A 24,707-nucleotide genomic window follows, 5' to 3' on the forward strand; every position below is an offset into this window, starting at 1 on the left:
GTGTTTGTGCACCTTCCTGTAGGCAGATTTGGAATGTAGGGCTCATAGCAACATAATTGGTATAGAAATGGGTAAAGAATTTAATTCAGGTTGTGGTAAAATGGTATTTTCTTTAAAGCAACAGAAGCTCAGGAAAATATATTCGCTGCAGATGAAGCTGTAGAAAAAAATTGCAGGAGACAGTGACTGTGAGGGTTCATTCTGGTGCCCGAAGAAGGAGATACCAGCTTGGCAGCTTGCACCAGTCAGGCTGGCAGAGCCCTTGGACTCTATCACTTTTGATACTATTTTGGTTTCTTTCGCTATTTTTGACTAGCTAGTACAGTTGTAACCTAGGGCACAGCAGTAATGACTGAGCTGCTCAGAGGGTGATGTAAGGATGGCAGTCCAAGCCTACACTGCTGCTGCTGCTGCCTGCAGGCTTGTGGTTAGAGAGGCAGGAGAAATTGCCCACAAACCAGATTAGGTCTAGACTTCACATGGGTAACCTGGGGCTCAAAGGGATCTCACTCACACAGTGTTTCTGCAGGGTCAGTCATGTAATCCAGCAACTGTGGGAAAACTCTATGCTTTCTTCTTTCCTGGTATTTTATTGTTCTTCAGTTCTGTTCTGCCTCCTTATGAAAAGAGGATCGTGCTGAGGAGATATTCTGCTGCTGGGTTGGAACCAGGCTTTCAATTCTTTACACAGACAAGCAGAGCAAAGGAAAACAAGGCAAACAGACAATAAAATATGAGAGGAAAGGAGTAAAGGTCACTTGTGCTTCCTTTTCTAAAGGACAAGTAATCAGGAAGAAAGCGAACTAAAATACAGGTGTGATGCTAGCAGTACATCATCTTGGGATTGTAAATGATGCATGAAAGAGAGAAATAGGTTTTGATTTGCAAAAGATTATGTGTTCATGGACTTTGAGCCTGTGCCCAGGAATGAAATCTATGTAGAGATGATTAACTCTTCTCATAAGGCAAATTTGTTTCTGTCATTGATGAGACCAGAGAAAACAGCACAGCAATAACAATGGCACACAAGATGGAATTAGTGTGCAGCCAGGCTCTCATTGAAGAGAGATGCTAGATAGAAATGTTGTATGTATTAAGAAGGTTAATTTTTTAGAGAGGAAAATATTTATATAATTTTTCTCTGTTTTTTTTTTTTTTTCTTTGTGAAAGAGAGAAGGCAAAAAATAAGAGTAATAGTTATATATACTTTGCACTGTGGGGTATTTTTAAACAGTGGGTAAAGCTTTGCTGTAAAGAACATGCATGGGGACTCTGTGGGAGTTGTTGCCGTCTGGCTGGAGAGGATGAGAACCGTAATAGTGACAGGGTGTTCTAGTACCACTTTATTTAATTAAATTAGCCTGAAGAGAGAGCCTTGCAAAATATTTTACACTGATCGAGTCTGAGAAACCAGAGGCTTTACAGAGAAGATCATTACACTCTGTTTTTAAATCCTCAGACTCACTGGAATTTTTCTTCTTTATGGAAAAAGCTAAGCGTTTTCATAAAGAAGTCAAATGGGGGCTTTGGAAATGTCTGGTGCACATCTTTGACTCTTTCATTTCCTATGTATGTGAAATACAAGGCAGGTCATCGTCTTTTTTATGCCTTTATGTCTCTGGAATATTTTCCCATTAATGTAGGAAAGAATAAGAACACTGGTTTTAAAAAACAAATATGAGAGTTCTGTTGAGGGAACATTTGATTTTATGGCTGACTGTCATGAAAGATAACAGCAACAAAAATAAAAGGCGCCCTGCAGAACTGGTGCTTTTGTGGGCAAGAAAATTCCATTGTTACAGGGCAGGAAGTTCAGTAGCATCAATAATTGTTAGAGCAATTTGTGCACATTTTCCACATTATTGTACCTCTGAAAATGACTATGGCAAGAGATTTTTTTGCAATGAGAATGGCAAAACACTGAAGCAGGTTGCTCAGAGAGGTGGTGGATGCCCCATCCCTGGAAATGTTCATGGCTGGGCTGGATGGGGCTCTGACCAACCTGATCTAGCTGAAGATGCCCCTGTTCATTGCAGGGCATTTGAACTAGATGACCTTAAAGGTCCCTTTGAACCCACACCATTCTGTGATTCTGTTACTTTACTTTGCATGTGTGCTTTTACGGAGAAATATTTTCCAAAACACGCATGCCGGTTCTGCAGTGGTGAGAGAATTGTGCATGTATAGAAAATCAGTGTCTTGCACCCCTTTCATTTGGACAGAGGGATTACATGCTGCTATATCAGACCCCACATCCCAGTGATGTACAAGAGAAAAGCAGAAAAAGATCTGGAGGGGTTTTTTGTCTTTCCAGTTTGGATATGCATTGCAACATTTCCTCCTTGACTATTAAGGTGAAATGGTCTATAAACCCCCTCTTGCCCTCTGCAATGCCAGGGACATGTTCTTCTCTCTCCTTCAAGCAAGGAGAAAACTTTTGTGATTCTTAAAGTGCTAATTAAATAGACATATTGGGCAATTCAGCCAGCATTATTGTTTGCCTACACTGTCTGTCTTCCTCTGCTGGGATGTATAGGGAGAGGAGGGCCTGGGGAGTTTGCTGATGACCACCCTGCCCTCCCCCCCCTTTTGTCTGATTACAAGGGTTTATCAAACTGCACTTGGAGTGGACAAATACACACTTCTTTTCAGAGAGAAACCTGACTTCTTTTTTTTCAGTTTCTTTACACAGCCACTGAGATTCTGACACTTAGTTCCCACCATTACCATTCCCAATTAATAAAGTATTTTTGGATGATTTGCAGATTCAACGAAAGGAGACTGAGCTTTTGCCGTAGGGTCAGCATTGATCTGGCAAATAGGAGTTTGTTATCTTAAGCAATGGGTTTGGCAGCCTGTCGAGGGAGTAGATACCCAGCTAGCCAAGTCTTTAATAGATCACCCTCTCAGCAGAAAGATCAAGGATTGACATCTGCCCTTTTGCCTTCAAAAGAGCTCTTACAAGATCCTGCAGCCAAGGCAGCCAAGGGGGGAAAGCTTCACAGTCACTGTGCTCTTCTGGCACCATGTACAGAAGCAGGAAAATCACTCCCAGCACAAAAGGCTCTGTGGCTTCATCTTCCTCTCTGTGTGTACATCTCATGAAAGCCATTTATTTTGGTGTTTGTCACACCACATATTAGAAGGCTGCATTGCCCTAATGACAAAAGTCACAGACGTTGTTTAAGCTGGGACTTCTGATTGTACAGCAAAGATCATTATACAGCCTCTCATTTTGAGAAGTCGCATTTGTTTGTCTTAGTATTTTTTATAAAAAAGAAAAGCCGTTATTTCTTAGTATTGCATGTCTTTGAATAACAGCATTGAAGAACTTAATTTGGCAGCCCAAATACAAAATTCCAGTGCCTCCAATCCCCAAGTAAGCACAGCTCAGGGAGAGATGTGGAGGGATAATGTTTTACTCGTTTCTTTTACCCCTAGATCTTCCTTTCCTTACAGCTATTTTCTTTCTCTGGCCATCTTTTTTACTTAATCTCTTTTGCTTCTTGACATGTTGTAGCCTCCTAATTTTCTGTATTATTTTTGAAGAATCCATAAGATAAGGAAAAAGCTATTTTTCCGAGCAAATGTGACCAGTGTCCCTATGAACTTCACTACACAGATAACAAGTGATGCTGAATGCTGCAGTTAGACCTAGCCTGCAATATTTTCATTCTCTGAGGTAGAATACCTTGGGGTTATGTTAGTAAGGGTAGCCACACATCATAAATAAGGATTGCTTTCATTCTGCCATTGTCAGAAGTCATTTTATTTTCCATTTATCATTGGATCAAATCCATTACAGACATCAAGCACCCATATACAAAATAATTATTTCTCAGCAACGTATTGCCAATTTTCAGCTCTGCTCCTTCAATACTCTGCTCTAATCCAGCTCGTTTCAAGGAAATTTAAAAATGTGCCTGAGTATCTCTTCCCAAATGCTCCTATTAATAGTTTTGAGATGTGGGTTAGAATTGATACTACAATCTGTTTTCTTCCATAATTTGAAGTCTGTTCCCTCTTTGGAAGGTTGCTGCAAGTGAAACATGCTTATATACGTATGGTCTGAAAGGCTGCGGGTGGTGCAGAATGAAGCACATAACTCTGTTTCTCCAAAGAACTGGAACTCTCTGGGGAAATACAGGCTCTTTACTTCCATAAAATATATGGAGAAACCCAAGGGTTTTTTCCTACTTGAAATTTAAGTTGCAGACATTTTTTGCTGTCACTTGGGCCATCTTCTTTCTGCCTGTCGCTCCCTGTGTCCTGACAGGCAGCTCTCCTGGGGAAGAGGAGCCCTGTGCCCATTACTGCTGCAAGAGCATCTTCAAAATCAGCTGCTGGGAATGTGGTTTCCCCTCACCCAGATCAAGGGAATACCCATCAACAAAGCTGCTGCAGACAGTGTTTTCAAGAAGACAAAGTTTGCACTTTTATCTTGAGCAATTAGTATATTTGGACAGAAAAAGTAGTCATTTTGGAAGCATCAGAGGAAACACACAGAGAGGTAGAGAACCACCATTTTCTAGGACATACATTTAAAACAGTGGGGGTTTTTCGTTGAAGTAAGTGGAGAAATTGCTAAGGTCAGGCCATACCTGAAGAAGGGAAATAAACTTCTGTAAACAGAATAAGACCGTTGGACTAGATATTTGCTTCTGGAAGCAAATCTTACAGGCAATACCAAGCCATGCCCCAAGCCCAGGGAAATTATTTTTTTCTTTAAAGGCCTGCAAAAGACCTGATGGTTTTTGCGTTTAGACTCAACTGAGTATAGTATTCACTTAAAATATATGCTTTAACATAACAATAATTTATTATTTAATCAAACTGTTGTATGAGGGGGTTTTGTCCCTCTAAGCCTTTGTGGAAGGCTGCATCCAGCTCTTAGACCAGGACACCTTCTTTTTGTGTTCATAGCCATTGAGACCTGCCTGTCCTTCTGCTACTGCTGCACTTTCCAGCAGATCTTTTTCTTGTGGGTGTGTGTGCCCAGCCACTTTTGCATGCAGCAGCAGTGGACCTTAAAAACGCTCCTGGTGCTAATCTGACTGGGGCATGTTCTCCCAGCCTTGCTCTATCCTTCAGGGTACTCAGGCATGCTAACAGAAGGAGCTACTCTTCCTGTAAGTTAATCCCTCTCACGCTCCTCCTCTGAGTAATGATGGGCCCATGGGAAGGGTCATTTGCCCATTCCAGATTTTCTGTGTATTCACCACATATCTGTGCAAATCACTCAGTGTCTCTGTTATTTACCTCTGCAAAGTGCTTTGGGACCAAAAGATAAAAGCTTTAGGATATTTATTCATTTCTTATGGCAGCATTAACTTCCTATCTGCAGCTGTTTGCCTGATTGTCCTGGAGGTTTCCTGTAGGCTTCTAGAAAAACAAATCTGAGACAGGAAATAAAGTTATTTAAAATAATTAGAAGAGGAATATGGATGCCTAGTGCGTCTGAAGCTTTTGAAGATAGCCCCTTGAATATTTCCAGTCTACATCCTATCTCCTCCAAGTTTTTCCTTCATTAAACCCTTTGTTACCCACTCATAATCCCATTAATTCCCCAAAAGACGTCTTTTGACATCAGTCCACCCACCACAGCTTCAGACTAGCCACAACTTTGCACAGCAATGCTTCTTTTTTCCATCCATGTTCCCCAGCTCCTTTTGAGCCCTTTGTGTGGGATCTGGAGCCCTTGCGGCGAGGGTGGTCTGATGCCTGAAAGGCTCATAAATGTGATCTTGATTTGGAAGTGAGTCCCAAAGCTTAGTCTCCATCCTGCACCCACTGGCCTAAATGGAAAACAGCTGTTTCTTGGATACAGTAATGGCAGAAAAGAAGAGCAGGGTGGAAAAGAAGAGCACATCCAAGGTCTTGTGGGCTGTCAAACAAAAGTGCTGCACTCAGTAGCACCCTGGCAGGAACATTTGCATCCTGTAAGTGTAGTTTCTTCAGTTAATTAAGTATGAGAATGTGTAGGACTAGTAGATCTGTAGTTTCTTCGCAAAAATACCTGAAAACACTCAGGAAAATGGAAGGTCAAAATGATACCTTACTTTTTCTTCTGGGCAAACAAGTTACAGTCTGATGCAGCCAGGGTATGTGGCTGTGGTCTAACACCGTTTAGAGACATTGAGGTCTTAATGACTGTGCTAAACATTCAAGTGCTTTCCAGACTCCCTTGATATCTGTCTAAGCTTGTTATCTCAGTTACCTGAGTGCTATCTTCTGTGTTTTCCTCTATTAGCTCATTAGGCAGAGAAATCATCATCCGAAGAAGAATTCTTATTCTTTAAAACTACATTGGAGAAATCCTTTCCTTTTTTTATATTTTTAATGTTTTTTTAGGAAAAAAAGCGCATTTGTATGGAGCAAAGCCGTGCACATAGATCAGATTTAGTGAGGCTATTTTCGCTGTGCAGGTAGGGTGCCAAATCACCGCTAATACTGAAGGGGAAGAGAGGTGCCTATCACACGCTGCTGTGACCCGTCCAGGATCTAATTTTGTGCTGCCTTTAGAGGTTCACTGCCTGTATTCATTTTGTCATTCCCTTGCATTCCCAATTTGTACATAAATGAGCAGCATGATGTGGTAAGTAGCAGCAGCGTTGCCATTCACCTGCAAGGTTACCTACAGCTCTTTCTCCTCAGGTTTTGTTGGAATGTCTTTCACAATTCCTCGTAACTGCTCATCCCCTTCATATTTTGATTGTAAGAGTAGAAAGTGAGTCTTTTGTCAGACTCTTCTGTCTCTCCTACCCCCTGAATACAAGTCTTTAAGCCCTTGCAGCCTCTTCTATTTTTCGCTCCCAGGTTTTGATTCAGAGAGGCTCTCAGTTGGTTGATTGCAGTTTCTGGGTTCCCAGTGACTTGTATAATTATGTTTTTGTAATGAGGCTGATGCTGCACCTGGGTTGGTTGCTGCACTCTCCTCTGAAGAGGAGTAAAGACTGCCAGCCCTGAGGAACAGCAATGCCTAGAAATGGATCAGGTTTGTTTTGGGGGTTAGATTTAGTGCTTTTGTTTTCAACTAAGGTGGAAACTAGTATTGGAATTCAGAGCGGTGGGTACCTAGGAAAAAAAGTGTAAAAGGAGGCAGCTAGACTTACAGGGATACTATAGATGGCATTTACTTACATATTTTAAAAGGTCTTTTTTTCAAGTCACATGGATCTGCAGAGGAACTTGCTTGCATCCCTGGTACCCCCCTCTAGGTGATGAGTATCATGAACTGTGCTGTACCTAGAAACATGTACACACCAAAGGACTTCTGTGACCACCGGGCTGCCCCTTTGCACGCCTTCCTGCCGTGATTCCTTTGTTCACTACGAACTAAGAAAAACCTCCTGGTGTTCAGGAGCTGGTGTTTTGACTGCTGCCCTGGCACAACCCTGAAAACATGATGGGTGGGGGAGCAGACATTAAATTCCCAGAGCTTCATCTCTGTCTGGAGAAAGTCACTTCACTTGACAGCGCACTGGACAAAGCTGCTTTGAAAGCAGCTGCTAGCCTTTTTCTTCTTTTCTTTTTAGTTTTCTCTTTCTTTTCAAGGTACCCAGGTCAGCTGTGAAATGCCATCCCCAGCATGCAGAACAGCAGTGGCAAAAAATGATGGGGGTCTTAAACTTCTTCCCCAACCTGCTGTTCTTGCACGTTGCAGACTAAAAAAATAGGAAAACCACTGCTGAGGAGGCTCCCGAGTGACCCCTTGTGTCACATTCAGACTGTCCTTGCTCCCACAATAGCTGCACCAGCCACTGAACTGTGTCATCGCATCAAGTTCACAGAAATAAGGCATTTTCATGTTTTCTCTGCTTCTCAAAGCCATGCAAAGTGGATGTGGTACATATGTACATGTGCAGATACATATTTTAGATCTATAACACGTATAAGTCAGTAAGTCAGTAAAATAAACAACTTGATGTATATTTTTATATATAAATTTATACACAAACCCATTTATTGTTCATTTCCCTGCCCCCCTCCACTATGCAAAGGGAATGTAAACATGCTGTTCAAAATTCAGACGCTCTCGGTTGGCTTCCCAGATGTTTGAAGTTCAATAGATTTCTTTTTTTTTTTTTTTTTCATAATTTCCCCTTCTTCTTCTTGTGAAGTGCTGAACAACCATTATTTCTTTTTGCCTGCACATTGAGATTCATCTGTAGGCTCTAGACTGCCTCAAAAGTGCTTCAATTTTGCATGAGCACTAAGCTGGGGACTGGGAAGCATTCCCCACTGCTGAAGGCCTAGATCATTAAAAAGAGCATGTAAATCCTCTGAACCAGAAATAAGAAGTGCACAGATTTTCTTTGTGAAGTCTCAACTGCTGCTTTAAGTAAAACACAAACCATTGGCATGTTTTTTTCCTGGCCCTTGAAAAAAACTAAACCAACATCTTTTCTCAGCTGCATGTTCCTCAATCAAAAGAAGGGAAGATTGGGCTATGACCCAAAAGCTGGAGCTGCTAAGAGCTCATACTCAGATGCTTTTCTCTGTGGACAACCTGTCTTCTTTCCACTCCCAGTAAGTAGCACCAGCCAGGCAAGGAATTGTTTGGGTATTGCCACCTGGGGCTTCTTAGTGTCAGGATAGCTTTTGGGTCAAGATGCTTTGAGTCACATTTGTTTCTGCTCCTAGACTTCAGCCTCTGTGAGTTCAGAAATGACAATGCCCATTGTTAAATGTAAATATATATTTGTAGGGAGGTTTTCTTTGGAGTCCTGATACACTGGAGCTCATTGCTTTTTTTCCAGGAAAAAGGAAAAAAGAATGTGGTGACTGTAGCACACACTGTTGTATGTGGAAGAGAGCAATGAATTTTGGAGCAATTTGTGCATATTTGCAAAAGCTGCTGTCAACCAGAAAATAGCCTTCATTAAGAAACAAATTGGGAGGTGTTTTTCTTTTATCTCTGAATGGTTTGTAGGCTGAGAACAATGCTGTTCTAAGGTATTAAGCAGCAGTAGTTCAAGGGTGATGTAAAGCAATCAGCTTTACACCAAGGTTGGCCAGGGGAGGAGATAGAGGGGCTATTTTACCTTCTTCAAGGGAACAAACCTACAGGGCTGTACTGCCCACCCCCACCATGCTGGCAGGGACCAGGGCACATGGTTTGTTTTCCACCAGCATCCAAGAACTCTGTTTTGAAATCTTCTCTGCATCTTACGCAACTTGGTCCTTCAGTTGTTAATGGGAAAAGAACAAAAACGCCTTGTTTTCACTAAAAGAAAACAAAACCCAAACAGAATCCATGTTCTTTAATTCCAGTTCAAAGTAAAATCTCTCTGAAGACAGTCCTTTGTAATTTTTGTTTAAGTCAGCCAGTTAAAAAATATTAGGGGAGCTGGGATTTTAGCTTAACTCAATACCATTAGGTGGTAATTAGAAAACATAGGTTGGTGATGCAGAGCTATGCAAACTTGACATGGGCTTTAAAGCAGTCTTGACTTTATTGCATTGCTGTCTTCACCTGTGTTAATTTGAGTTAAGAATATATCTATTTCATAAAGAGAAACTTATGAAGAGGCCAAAAATAGCTGGAAGCCTCTTAATTCAAATATTTAAGCTAATATTTGTGGAAAATTGTTTGTAATCTTCATGCTGTCATTTCGTGTCTCCAGCCAGCCTCATTTTACAGAAAAGCAGTATATTGAGACAAAACCAGGTGTAGGCAGTCACAGTGTGAAGGATTACTGGGTGTAAAAGCTGTTTACTCTTTTAAACTATATCTGGATATCTATCTGTCTATCTGTCTTTTGTTAAGATTACAGGTACTCCATATAGAAAATAAGCTATAGGCAAAGTGTGCCATTCTGCAATCATCTCAGTCCCATTATGGTGCACAGAATACATTTTTCTCAGCAAGAACTTTAATATTTGAAGCTGTTCTTCTTGTGCATAGCCTATTTATTCATTTTTAAACATGAAATTCTATAGTTTAAGTACTCTGATATATTCGAGTGGAATAACTCTCTGACTGTGAGGGATCCATCTCTGCAAGAGGGTAAATAAGTTTAAATTCCTGCATAGCGCTGATATTTTTTTTTACCTTTGTAAAAAATTTATTCACCAAGCAAAGTGAACAGACACAGGTTGTTTGTAGCACCTGTGATGAGCAACTAAATAAATTGGATACGTCATTCCAGACTATCCATAAGTAAAAAGATCATAATTCTTGGCTTTGATCACTTAAATTTTGCTATTAAAGGTAAAAGGACAAAGGACTGTGTAAAAAGAAACCAATCTAGTTCCCTTTTATTAAATCTGTTTACAGTCATACCACTTTGACTTGTGGTCTTGGCCACTTTCATGAAACAAAAACTATGCGTTTTAGGTATTTTTGGGGTGATGCTTTGTTTGAAATCTTAAGAGAGGTGAGGAATATGAGAACTGAAAATGCTTTCATTCTTTTTGCCAAACACTGTGGAGATAATCCATCCCCTCCTGAAATGATTGCAAAGGTCTGACTTCCTTTTTTGGTATCAGGATTCTCCTTCCACCCTCATCTTGCACTATAAAAGTGTGTATACTCACATCCTTCGAATCTGTCCTGACTGAGCAGCATTCATAAAGTATCCCTTCCCACCCCTCTCCTCCTGCTGATAGCTGGGAAAAGGGACTGTGAATCAGAAAGCATGGCCTATTTCAGACTGGTGCTGATTTATTTCAAGGCTGCACAAGCCACCATACTTTTTGCTGTGTCTAAGCTGAGGACCTGAGTGGGGACAGACCGTGGTTTTCTAAGTGACGTGCTGTGTAATTTGATTCTATAGCAGTATGCGTTCCGTGGGTGTGCAGAGGAATCTCCCTACTCCAGAGATGTTTTGCTGCTGGCTCCCCAAAGCCTCTTCCATCAAACAGAAACACTGTCCCTGCCCTCTGTGTCCCCACCCAGCAGTGGGAAGGGAGATTTGGGGTATCAAGCATTTGGGGGAACCTCTGCCTGTCTGAGCAGGGAGGGAACCAACAACACTGAATACCAGGTTTGTGAGGATGCTCTGAGAACTGACTTCAAAAAATTGAATGTGTAAAGGGTTGCAAGTTACCTTTGTGAAAATGGGCTGTATTTCCATACTTATTTGCAGTGGCTGTGAGATACCTGCAATCTATATGCAGGTATTACTGTAATGTCTTTTTCCAGACCAGTAGGTCATAAAGTTCCATCTCCTTGAGAAATGTGTTCTTTGGCGTATGTGATTACTAATTAATGAAATACCTTTTGGGCAAATGAAAGCACAAAAGCACCGAAACTGTTTGAACTTCTACTTACAGAGAAAATGAAGTATCCATGCAGTTTCTTAAGAGTTTGTAAGTGCAGTTTAGTCTTGTGACTAAATAGTTCCTGTTTACTGTTCTGCCAGAGGGTTCAAACACATACCAATGTAGCACTTGCACCAAAATTGCTCTATCAAAGTCCTGAGGAGTATTTTCACACATCTTGGGTATTAATATCAAATGCCGAGCAGTTATGACAGCCAAAATACATCAAAACAGCTTCTTGGCAGAATGGTGGCCAGTCAGGTGTAGATATTAACTCTCTGACCCAGGCTGGCTCGAGGCTGAATAATTACATTTGATTAATTGATAATAATTTTCTTTTTTCTGATGTTTATGGTGATCATTTATTTTCTTGTGCAGTCTTAAATAGTCACAGAACCTTGAGATATTTTTGCTTCCCTAGAAAGAAATGAGTCTCATCAGCAAATCTATTTCTTTTAAAATCATTGGGAAATTTGCCAATTACTTTGGTGGATGCAATATGGAACCCATGAGTTATAATTGCGGTTATCAATAATCTGCCATAATATCTACAATTACATTACATTTGCATACATTAAAAAAGATAACATTTGTGCCTCTGAAGACCAGGTAATCTACCTCACAGTTTGTATAGCCAGCTAAGCTAAGCACTTGGGGACCGTGTGTGTGAAGTGTGTCTTTGCTTGATTGTGTTTCTAGGATACAGTTATAATAAAAGGCCATGCATATAAGGCATGATTCCATCTTCACACTTCCTTTTGCTCCATGAGGGGTATTAACTTGGATTTTGATATACACCATGAACCGGTGCCTCTCCCCGTGCTTATTGAGCTGCACACATTAGCAGTAGGCAGACTGAGCAAGGTTCTTTCCACCCTCTGCCTCCTTCTGCCTCCCTCTGCCCGTCAATCCCTCATAATGTGCAGAAATAAGTAAAGTTTTACCCCTTTTCAGAGCCTAAGTTCTATTAGTCCCAGAAATACATTTATTTTATTGAAATGAATGGTTGAATAAGCTGTGCTAGTAAGTAGGCAAAAATTGTGACTTATGGACAACCTACTTAATTCACTGGACTGGGACATAATTGCAGACCAGTTATGACAAATGTGACGAGCTTTCTTTGTTGCTTTCTCCCTGAACTGGACAGTAAACTACTGGGGCAAAAGAATGTCTTAGACTGGTTGTTGTGCTTTAGGTCCAGCCGGTAACTGAGCCCCACACAGCCTCTCAATCACTCCCCTGGTGGGATGAGGCTGAGAATCCAACAGGTAAAAGTGAGACAACTAATGGATTAAGATAAAGGCAGTTTAATAAAGGATTAAGATAAAGGCAGTTTAATAAAGCAGAAACCACACAAGCGAAAAAAAGAATTTATTCAACACTTGGTGGGCAGGCTCCTTGGTTCTTAGGAAGGCATGGCTCCATCACAGGTGACTTGGAAAGACAAATACCACCACTCTGAGCATCTTCCTTATCCTTCTCTCAGCTTTATATGCTGAGCATGTCATCATATGGTCAGGGATATCCCGTTGGTCTGCTCTTTCTGGATTTATAGAAGGAATCAAGCATTCTAGCTGCCCACATTGCTTGTTATTTCCCTTCAGCTATGTTTGTTATTGCATTGCTCGAAATAGGAAGATCCTGATTTCTTGTGGGTTGTTGCACCATCTAAGTGATTATTTTGTAATTGTGGAAATGTGCAGCTTACTTAAGAGTTAAAAAAACCCCCCACATTTATGCTGTGTATCTTCACCTGCTGTATAGCTTAGCCATATGAAGAACTAGACTGAAAAATTCAATATATTTCTAAAGAAGAAGGTAAGGTAGAGGATTTACTCTCTGTGAGAAGATGACACTTTGTTACTTAGCACAGTGACAAAGTAGAATAGGCCAGTACCAGGTAGATTATATGATGCATAAATTATTGCTAATCTCCTAGTCTATCTTGTCCTAAGTATATTCGGGCACAATATAGGAACTCATTTTATAAAGCAACTTCTAATTTTGCTCTCAAAGATCGTGCACTCACCTATAATCAAGCAATTTGATAAACAGTTGCCTGAATAAGAGGTGCAGCATGTCACCTTGTCTGGAAATACTGAGACAGGGGTTGTTCAGCTTTTTTCTCCTTTTTCCTTTATTTTTTTTTTTTACTTTTTCATTCCTCTAGCTAATGTTTTTTGGTGTAGAAGCAGAAGCAGGTCCAACAGAGATAAGATGAAGATCTCTGAAGTCATCATGCAAGGGTTTTCCTGCACTTGCTGCCCACATGAGATGGATAAGCAATACACTCCTGAATGAAAGCAGAGAGAGTGTGCTAGCTCCTCAGTGAAATCTCATGTACAGCAGTGTGTCAGCTGGTAACAAGGCAATTGCTATCTGAGATATGTCAGCAAATTGTAGTTTTTGCAATGTGGCCTAGAAAAGGATTTTCTGTTAGGGGTGATGTCGGAGTGTGCTAGCAGAAGGAATAAGATTGCAACAAGGGAAACATGTCCCTTTGTGCTCTCCCCAGGTTCTGAGGGTGGGTGCATTTCAGCTGGTGAGGGTTTTCTCCTAAATCAGTGTGGCTGTTTGTGCAATAAGGTGCCAGTGGGCAATGCTGGGAAGCAGTGGTGCAATCAGCTCCGAGTTCTGGCCATGGGTCCTTATATCCCAGATGATCTTGTGGCAGTACCAACTGGTTTGATACATTTTCAACTCTAGGACAGATAGTTTACCTCAGAGATAAAGACACAATGACATTTTTGCTTGTAAGCAGAAAGAGGTAGAATTTATTTGCTATGGAAAGAAGGTGTGTGTCTTTTTGGTCATGGCACAACTGTTGATATTACTCAAAGACCAAATTACTTTGAATACAGCTTCACAGCTGTCCCAAAAGACATTACCTGGAGTAGTCTGTTATTTTGAATTAGAAAGCATCTCAAGAGGTCAGAGATAAAAAGTTCTGCTGGTACATTCAGAGGGAGCAGCTATTTGCTGTATAGTTTTGTATCTTCCACAGACAATCAGAAAATGGCATTTGTGTCTTGAATGTTAAAACTATTTCATAATCATTATTAACCAGTATGGTCATTATGAGCCTGCTTGTTTTGGCCCTTGGGTAACAAAGTTCACTGCTCCATCAAACTCTGTCATAATCAGCCTTATTATAAAAACATAATATTGTAACCTTCAAAAGCTCCCTGGGCTAGTGCAATAAAAACTGTGGGAACGAACTGAAGTAATCTTTAGGCTAACAGCAGTTGCACTGGGAAAATATAACAATTTCTATGCATGTAGTGTACATGCTCCCTCCCCACCCACTTCATGCTCTTCTCACCAGGACAAAAGCTATCCCTCAAACCCTTTTTGGAGCCAAATTAGCTCAACAAAGCAGAGTAAGTTTATAATACAGTATTCCCTGCATATCAAATGCCCATGCACTGCTTTGATTTTCATTCTTCGGAGTGCTGTTGCCATATTTTGAGGATTTCATTTCAAGGAGAAGAGCTATTAAGTGTTTCCCCCAAAGTAGCTGATTATTCAATGGCTAAAGATGTCAAGGATAATGAAATAAAAAAGGAGCTGGGCTGTGATAGTCTCTAGCAGGAAGATGCATCTCATTAGAAGGCATTCCCACCAGTGAAGTCTGTGGTGTTCCATGCCTTAACTCCTTTCTGCTGCTAGGTTGTTGCCCAAGTTTGGGATGCAGGCAGCATGCAGCCGCAGTGACAGCGCACAACTGTGTGCAAACAGTAATTAATCGCTGGCTCCCTGAATGGAGCCTCTGTGAGGCTGGAGGCAAATCAAAGGGCTGGCCTGGTTTCCAGCGCTTGAGGAACACGCCATGCAGTACAACTGGGAACATTCACATTATGAATATCCCCTTGTAAGCCGTGTGGCAGGAGGCTGAGGGTAGCCAGCCTCCACAGGCTCAAGTCTGTGCTCAGCAGAAGGACCTGCCCTTTGGTGTTTGGTGATGGGGACAAACTGTGCATGCTCTGATCCAAGGATAATTCAGTTCGGTTTCCTGGCAATTCTGGAAAGAAAAAGAAAATCAATCTCACTACACAGAAGATTTGCATGTGAATTTATATATTCAAGGCTCTTTGCAAGATTATGTTTTTGAAATGGCAGTGGTGTTCTCTACAGGCAGACAGGCATTAGAAATTTGTCGATACTTGGGCATCATCAGCAAAGACCAAACATGCTGAGAAGAGGTGTGAGTGCTCTCTCCCACCCCCACCCTGTAATTAAGAGTCTTTTGACCAGGCAGTCCATTTTGAAGCAGAGAAAGGGGTTGTGTCAGTATGAAACCCACAGTGGTTGTCATTAGAGGATCTGCACATTTTGCCAGCAATTCTCGCAGTGGTGTCTGAGACACCGCAAAATTTCCTTGCACTTGGAAGAAGCAAAACAGCTTCCCCAGAGAGAGCAGTGTGTGGGAAATGTGGGCAAATATCGGTCTGCTTGGAAGGATGGCAAGTGGGTCACTGTCCTCGTGGGTGCAACTGTGGGTTTGGGGGAGGGTTGTGCTGAGATGGGTTATAGAGGCCAGGGCCAGAGAGACTGTGAGGCACTGAATTGTGTTTCACTGTGTGATAAAATCTCTTTAAAAATATTCCAGTATCTGCAGCATATATGACAGTAGTAGTGCCCATCTTGCAGCTTGCAATAACCATACTGCAGCACATGTGCTCATCATTACAAAGTATCATTTTCTGCCGTCCTAAAATCCATTTTCCTGGGCAGTTCAGTGTCACAGTGAAAGAACTTCTTCCTGTGCTGTGTCTGTCTAGGATAAACAGATGAAGTACTTTATCAAAAGGGCTAAGGAAGTTGTATAAATTGAATGACTATGTGGTTTTATGATATATCAAAATAAAACTGCGCTGCAATATCTCTTGATGTAAATTGTCCTAGAGATGTGGTACAATTTATATTAGCTGAGGTGCTGTTCCCCTGATTTGTCTAAAATACATGCTGTATGTGATAAAAGTCAAAATCTCAGCAATTAGTTTTTCACTCACCCACATCTCTCATTATGCAGATAGAGTGGAAGGTTTTTTCCCTCCCCATCCTTATGACAGTCTGTGTTGCTGAGTGGATATTTGTAGAGAGCTGGAAGGACTCCCAGCAGATCTGCAAGCAGACTTCTGTAACTACACTCTTTCTGTCCATCTGATGCCTTTTCCTGGTCTTAAAATCAAGAGTCATACACGGTTAGAAGGGGAGAAGGGATTTTACCTTGGGATTTATTTTAAGGATCCTTAGGTGCACACGTCCAGGTCATATGCATCGAGATGCACCCCGCCGAGTCTATATCCCCAAAGATTGGGTATAACATTATAGGTTTTACTAATTAGCATATCTATCAAAGATTCCCCAATGAGAGGCTCAAGTGAGCCCCCCTCCCCAAGGAGCCTTCCCCTGGATGGTTCTATCTTGGTTTACAGAATGTGTTCTGGAGAGGACCTTGGGGTCTGGGGCACACTGATCCCTAGCTATGAAGCTTCTAAAATGTCTCTTAGCTTGACAAACAAGTCCAAGAATGTAGGCAAAAAGCACTGAGAATACAGAAGTTGTAAAAAGGTGTAACAGGGGTATGAAAGAAAAGGCAAAAAATCTTTATGGCATCACATCAGTAAGCCCAACACTGATCAGTGTTCCTTGCACCCTGACAGGTCTGATTGTCCGGGAGGTCAGCATCGAGATTTCCCGCCAGCAAGTGGAGGAGCTCTTCGGGCCGGAGGATTACTGGTGCCAGTGTGTTGCCTGGAGCTCCGCAGGCACCACCAAGAGCCGGAAAGCCTACGTCCGCATTGCATGTGAGTGCTTCGGTGTGCAGCTTGGGTCTGGTGGTGTTTCCATGAGGAGAAGTGCAATCCCTGCCGTTTGAGAGAGATACTTAGTTTCCAGCCACTTAGGCTCTGTGTTTTGTGCAGTTATTGATGCATACTGAAACGGAGGCCTTCAGAAATAGTCACAAGAGTTTCAGTTTATTCTCTTCTTAAGAGCTGAACCTCATTCTTCTCCTATATGTGGCATCAAAACCAGTATTTATTGGGTACAGCAGTTTTATGTTTCAATAAAAGTGTGTGATACTAACAAGAAGAAACCTTAACAAAGCAAGCTATGAAAAGAGGCGATAGCTGTTTTTTTCACAGACCCACAGAGTGTTTGAGTCTGGAAGGCACCTTTTGAGGTTATCTGATCTAACCCTTGGCTCAAGCAGGGCCACTTAGAGCCAATTACCCATGACCATCTCCAAATGGCTTTTGAGTATCTCCAACAAAGGAGACCGCACCAGCTGTCTGGGCAACCTATGCCGCTGCTCAGTCACCCTCACAATGAGAAAGTGTTGCCTGATGTTCAGAGTGAACTTCCTGTGTTTCATCTTCTTTCCATTGCCTCTGGTCCCATCACTGGCCTCCACTGAAAAGAGCCTGGCTATGTCTTTGTTGTGCTCCCCTATCTGGTGTTCATACACATGGATGGGATCCCCCTGAGCCTTCTCTTCTCCAGGATGAACAGTGCCATCTCTGTCAGCTTTTTCTTGTTGGAGAGATGCTGCTGTCATCTTTGTGGCCCTTTGCTGGACTGCCTCCATATAGCCATGTGTCTCTTGAACTGGGGAGCCCAGAACTGGTTCCAGCACTCCAGGTGTGACCTCACAAGGGCTGAATGGAGGGAAAGGATGAGCTCCCTCACCTGTTGTCAATACTTTTTCTCTAACACAGCCCAGGACAGCATTAGCCATATTTGCTCACGTTTGCCACGTTTCTGACTCATTATTGGCTTGGTGTCCACCAGAACACCCAGGGTCTTTTCTGTAAAGCTGAAAATATATGTCACTGCAGTCAGACAATAAAGCTGCTGTTCCTTAGCAAAGAAAAAAGTGTGTGTTTAGCATATCATGTGATCAGATTGGGAATATGAGTTTGAAAGTGGTCATCTCAACCCTAGTATTTCATCATTGTTATTCATGGCTACTAACCTCAGTATTTATTTGGAACCATTCCCAGCTTAGACCCCAAGAACACAGGGCAACCAGTTCCCTGAAAACAGATCTTCATTTGACTGTACAAATATTTAATGTTCATTAATTTTCAAAGAGGTTCTTTTCTTTGTAATAGAGTAGTCACACTGGGGACTCCCACTTCTCTTTCACATGATGAAACACTGTTCTGTATAATAGGAATAAAATATATCATCTAGAATTGCCTCTCTTCCACTGCTTTCACCTCAGCAAAAACACATTTTGTGAGAAAAGGTCATTAGAAGCTGTATTTGCAACATATTTCCTGTACTGTGCCTAACAATTTATAATGGGATAAGAGAATTCTTCCAGCCAAATAAACCTTTTCACAGACACGTTAGAGGAAGGACTCTCTGTCATTATAACTCTCCATTAAGGGCTTGATTCTCTTTCTGTTCTTGAGAAAGTACTGCTTGGTTAAATCCTCAAAGAGGAGGTACCTTCTTATAAACATCCAGATACAAATCTCAAGAGGTGCCATTTGAATACCCATTTTTGAATGCTTTTAGTCCAAGTAACTGACTGGAAAAAGGGACCTGTGCTTTTGAGTACAGGACTACCTTCAGAGAAGAATTTCCCCAGGGCTAAGGGGAATTAAAATTATTGTACAAAAATATCCAAAATGCAAAAGCAGAAATACCATTACATGTGTGCATATTGCTTTCCCGTGGCAGGAAGCTTTTCAAAACTTTGAGGATTTTCCTTTTTTGTACTGAAACAAAAGAGAGTGATTTCAATTCTTTTTTTCTTCCAAACAGTCAGCATTTCAGAGAGGCTTAGCAATGTTTGAACAGGTTTTTTAGATTAGGACTCTGCAGTTAACTCATTCAGTAGATTTTCATGTCCTGCCAGGTAGCCCTTAACAGATGACCATTAAATTAACACAGTTTGGAAGTATTTTATATATACTTAAGTGTATTTTACTTGATATTTAAGTAATTTTAGTGTGCTGGCATACCTGTGCACCTAATTTCTATAAAACACACAATCATTATGCGTGAACGCAAGTTATTTTATATCAACTGACATTCCCAGGTGTCCACATTTCTATTGAAGGTGCTCATAATACAGAGCTTGCTTATTTTTCTTACTATATTTTGGAAAGAGGGGAACAATCGGTTCAGTGATTTTTCCAGAGTCTCAGTGGCTTTTTTTTTTTTTTCCCCCTGCAGAAAAGTCTAATTAAATAAACACCAGGAAGTTTTATAGGCCTGTAACTCAAATGTGGCTTTGTATTTTACTGAAGTTTTTTTAACCTCTTGTCCCTGAATTCGGGGTTCTTGGACAGCTGTGGCACAGGCAAGTCACTTAGAGTCCTTGGGGTTAAGGGTTGAAGTATTAGTCCTTCCATCTGCAGACTTTAAACCAGCAGCAAAAGCACATTCTCTGCAAAATTGTCCATGCACAGATTTCTAGAAATTTCTCAGGTAACTCAGGCCTATTTTTTAGGAACTCAGACAGCTGATGTGGGGAATATGCCTTACTTTCTGACTTTATTTGATCTGCGAGATGACTGTTTTAAACTCCATGTTTTAAACTCAGTTACACCAACACTCATCTGTATTCACAGCTTTGACTTCTTAGGACTGAATCTGCACTGGCAATATAATAGTTGTGTCACAATAAACTTCCAACACAGCTGGTTAAGTACTCTGATGGTTACACATGAGGCTGGGGTACGACGTAGGTTCTATGCAGTATTTATTAATCCAGGCAGTCAAGGATGTGCAAAAAGGGACAGAAGAGTCCATCTCTCCACATCAGTCTGTAGCTATAGCTGCTTATTTGTCACCAATGTGATCTTCCCTTTTAATTGGCACAAGAGTGAGCGCTGACACCTTTAGGAAAGGTGAGGGGCCAATGAAGTGTGTAAACTACTTAAGTGGAATTATTTGTCTTAATACCCGAACCTGGTGATTTTATCTTGGCAGGTACAAATGTAGCATAGCTAGCCATATCTAGCACATTAAGAAAAGCTTCTCTCCTCTTTCTCTCTCTCTCTCTCTCCTCCTCTCCCTCTCCTTTTCTCTCCCTCTCCCTCTTTCTCCCTCTCCCTCTGCCTATTCATCTCCTCCTTTTCTCCTCATCCCCTTTCAGTCTTTTCTCCCTTATGCCCTTATGTCTTATTCTGGAATTATTGTGTCCTCTCAAGGGCTGGAGCTGCACTCCATTAAAACAAACAAACAGAAAAATAGCACCCAGCATCACTGTTCACTGAGCGTGTAATAGAATTAACTGAAAAGTAATTTGAAAGTGTGAAAAATGTGCATCCTGGAAAAGCAGCTTGTGTTTGTTTAATACAGGGTCAGGCATGTGTCAGAAAGTACATAACAACCTGGTCAATGGAAGTGCTCTGTGAAAATCAATTGCAACATTGCTTTGACCAAGAGCTTCAGTTATTCAGGAAAGGAGTGATCAATAAATATGGAGTAAAGATGCTGCTGGTTTTCAAAGGTTGCCCATGCTGGCAATATAGACAGGAAAAGAGTCTGAGTCTAAAGACAACATTCCAGCTTCCCTAAGTGTTCAGGGCATTTAAGAGCAAATCACTGTTGCACTCCTGGATCATGAGTATGCTGGGAAATTACTCCCTTCTGTGCAGGCTGTTTGTGCAAAGGCATGTTTTTCCTGTTTCATGGAATTCATCATCCCGGAGCATTGGTCTCCCCATGAGAGCAGAGCTGAGCATTTCATCCTGTTAAACCAGCAGATTTGTGGAGATTAATTTTCACTTTGCCATTTTAGATATATCAGAAACCAACAAAGTAGTGACACCTAATGTATGCATGTTGGTGGAGCTGGAAAGATACAATAAATTTTCTGAGGTATTTGCCTAGGAAAGTGCTAAAACACATTTCCTATTTATTCGCACATTTCTGATTTATTCTAGGCAAATCCTATCAGGAGCCTTAGGAGTCACTAACATGTTTTGATACAGTTTTCCTGCTTAATTAAAAATTTTCCTGTTGTGGAGGGAGGGAGAAAGGAGAGGGATTGGGCAACTTTACCTTTGACTGTGAAAAATGCAACCAAATATAAAGTTTTAATGTGAATTTTCTGTAACAGAGCTTATGTCATTGAGCAGATAAAACTGAACAGGGCAAAATTCCTGTTAAAACAATGAATGAGATCTGAGCCTGTGTAACCAAAAGTAGAATTAAACCCACTGGAAAATACATCTGATAAAGACTAAACAGTAGCTGCAGGGTTTGACCTAATTTTTAGATCAGATAATAAGGGGGTGGCTAAGACAAATTGCTTTGAGCCCCTGTGCATAGAGCAACCTCACTTTCCATTTGCACCAGTTTGGTGTTGCTGTAGCTTCACTGACTTCATGATGTTAACCCATGCCCTCCTTGAGAAAATATAGTAAAAATTCAAGCCCTAAATCTGCTCCCAGGTTTTGGATTTGTTGAACATCTATGAAAAAATAGAAGCTTTTTCTGTAATTTCTATTACCTGATCTTTCTTTGGTGTAATGGATGTGAGTAGTTTTTTCTTTTCCTTTATTCATTATCTTAAAATCAGAATTTGAAAAACAAAAAGAAAAAAAAAAATTAAAAGCCCCTGATATATTAAGGAACTGTGCTTGTTAATCTTTTTTATAATTTTGTACTAGTTTCCGATGTACTTATCTGAAAGCCTTTATTCCCCCAGACATTTTTTCAAAGGCATGCAGTTAATATGCATGTCAGATACTGTATACTGATAAGATAAATGCAGTACAGAAAAATAGATTGGTTCATCTGATGGTTTATTGCTGCTTACAAGGGGTATGCAGTTATGCAAAGAAGCAGATATGAAAAACAATCACATATTCTTTACTGATACTTGTTTATCTCACCTTTTAGTGCTGGGGCCCACACTCTGTGTCACATGTCTGCAGTGCCTTTCTTTCTTCCTTCACATACCTGATCCAAGCAGAGCTGTGAGGACACGTGCAGCCACAAAAGCATTAGAGCCCTTTGCAATAGGTACAAGGTTGGGTGGATGTTGAGATAAGCAGAGGGAGCTAGGAAGGCCAACACTTAAAAATTTTTGATAGGAAGGTATGTTCAGGTAATCCAGTATTAAAATCCAGTATTAAAAAATATCATAAAAATGTGGTTCATGTACTTTGGTAAGTGTGTATGAGAGTTAGCAAAGATAGGACCTTAATTCCTTCCTTCCTTCCTTGTGTACCATTTAAGTTGCTACTAATCAATATCTGCTGCTTGTAGTGAATGAAGGGATGACTGAGGCACGTGGTCTTGAGATTACTGACGAACAACAGATTACAGAAAGGGCAGCAAAGAGGTTAACTGTGCATTTAGCATATTCAATCCTACCTACCACTCTGCTTGTGCTCCTGATCAGCATGTTTCTGTACCACTTCCCAAGTTAACAGGCATGACCACTCCCAAATTTAAGAATGCTTTTACAACAGTAATAAATACAAATTACATTTCATTGAAGAGCCAAGACTCTATCTAGGGTGGACTTGATGTTAGCATTGCTTAAAAAACAAAAGAAAACACCTTTACTGAATTTAATGTAATCCCTCTGTAGGAGCCTTGAGAATATCCTACCTATACTGTCCTGCCTAAGAAATTATCATCTTTCAGTAGAGTCTGCTTAGGACCTTAGTGCTGATGGATCCAGCCAGGAAGTTAACAAAATTTTGCTTGTATTTTAGTAGTAAGCAGACAGCTGTGTGAGTTAGGTTATTATACCAGAAGTGCAACAACAAAATACCATTTATATAAATATTTTTCATTTTTAGTGTTTCAGTGTCTTGTAAATTCAATTCTACATATCAATTGTAATGTACACCTGATGATTCTAATGTCCATCTTTAGTACCTTTAGCACATCTGTCATGTAAAAAGGCACCTGTCGAGGTTAGATCATTTGAACATTACATTTAGATTTATTTGAAAAGCAAGAACTTAGGAGTCCATCTTCAATCACCAAATAAAATAATGAATAGAATTAAGTTTATAAGTTGGTTTTCAGGTTAAACTTATAACAAAATATTGAGGTATCAAGTTAGAAGAGGAGGAGAACAGTACAATCAGTGTGCACCCAGGAACCTATCTGCTCAGTGGATTCTTGATAAAATTTGTTTGCTTGTATCTTTTACAGTTGTTTCAATACCAAATGTGTTGAGTGGATCATTCTTCGTTATAAGTACAGCCCTCAAGGAAGCTGTGTTGCAAAAGAGTGTTTAGTCTTATGAGCACCCAGCTGAACTAGCTTAGAGCTAAAGAGAGGAGGGGAAAAGAATGGGTTTTTTGCAGATCTGTAGACAGTGAGTCTCTAGAAAGTCTTCAGGGTACCCCAGCTGGCTAAAGATGCCATTGACAGAATGAAGGCTGGCCAGTCTGCACCTCCCATTGGTTCAGGCTGAAAATACAAAGGAAATAAAAGCGGAAAGAAGGTCCTGAGCTCCTGCAGAGTGTCTTGCAGATTGAAGCCTGGCAAGCAAAGGGTGTTCCTCACCTCCTTCTGTTGCTCAGGTCAGTGGATAGAGCAGCCTGCATCCCCAAAACAAGGTGTGCACTTCCAAGAAGCTGCCTCAGTTCCCCTCAGCTGCTTGGCCGTGAAAGCTTATGCTGCTTCCTGGCTGTGTGGGGTGTCAGCCTTACTGCCTGGGCCAACAGAGGGCTACAGACAAGCTCAGCCCAAGCCATGAGCTGCCAGGCATCTTTGGAAAGGTGGAAGTTCCACCATCCTTGATGTTCCTGTCCAGACTGAGAAGGTGACTGTGTCAGCCTCGTGGTGCTGCAACATTTGTCTTTAGGACTGGCCAGAAGTGAAATAGCCCCTCCAGAGAAGGAAAGAGTAGCACAGAGTTGTGTATTGAGCATTAAGACAGAGTTTTGAGGTGTTAACTTATTTCCTCAGTCCTCAGCTCCAGCTGCTGTGCATGGGCCAGCTGAGAGCACAGCCCTGTCCAGCTGCAATTCCGTTCCATGAGCAGCGGTGCTCTGGAGGAGGGCAGGAGGCTTTGATCGACTCCCAGCGTGCAGCTGATACAGCAGAGCAAGAGACCACACTTAAAAAGCCATTGATAGAGGTTGCAGAGGAATCCCCTGGGTTACTGACTGATGATACTCCTGTGACTGTCTCACTGGAAATCTGGTTTGATCTAATTATTAACACAGAGATGGAACCACACAAGAACAAAATGGAAAATAAGAGGTTTTTGAACCTAACCTTTCCATTGTTTACCCACCAGTGCAATTGATCTCCGCACCAAGGTCATAGACTCAACTGTGAACAGAAATGCAAGGCCAAAGTGTGCCTGACAGGGCATGGTTTCTTACATTTGTATTTGCCATTCAGTCTTTAATGGCTTTTTTGGAAGCAAAAAAGGTGTCTCTTAACTCCATCCATGTTGTGGGAATTGATGGAAGAGGAAGAGACCAGTTTTACAGTAT

The 24,707-nt window shown here is 41.2% G+C and overlaps 1 protein-coding gene across 2 annotated transcripts in view; it reads left to right on the forward strand.

The window, feature by feature from the left end:
- The window catches only part of UNC5C (unc-5 netrin receptor C), a 254,683-nt gene that overhangs the window by 163,185 nt on the left and 66,791 nt on the right, over positions 1 to 24,707 (forward strand). For both annotated transcript variants that reach the window (XM_048303631.1, XM_048303632.1), the window contains exon 3: positions 16,932 to 17,075. In XM_048303631.1, coding sequence (XP_048159588.1) covers positions 16,932 to 17,075 — 144 coding nt within the window. The remainder of the gene's footprint in view (positions 1 to 16,931; positions 17,076 to 24,707) is intronic.

The sequence above is a fragment of the Corvus hawaiiensis genome, chromosome 5, assembly GCF_020740725.1.
Source record: "Corvus hawaiiensis isolate bCorHaw1 chromosome 5, bCorHaw1.pri.cur, whole genome shotgun sequence".
NCBI lineage: Eukaryota > Metazoa > Chordata > Aves > Passeriformes > Corvidae > Corvus > Corvus hawaiiensis.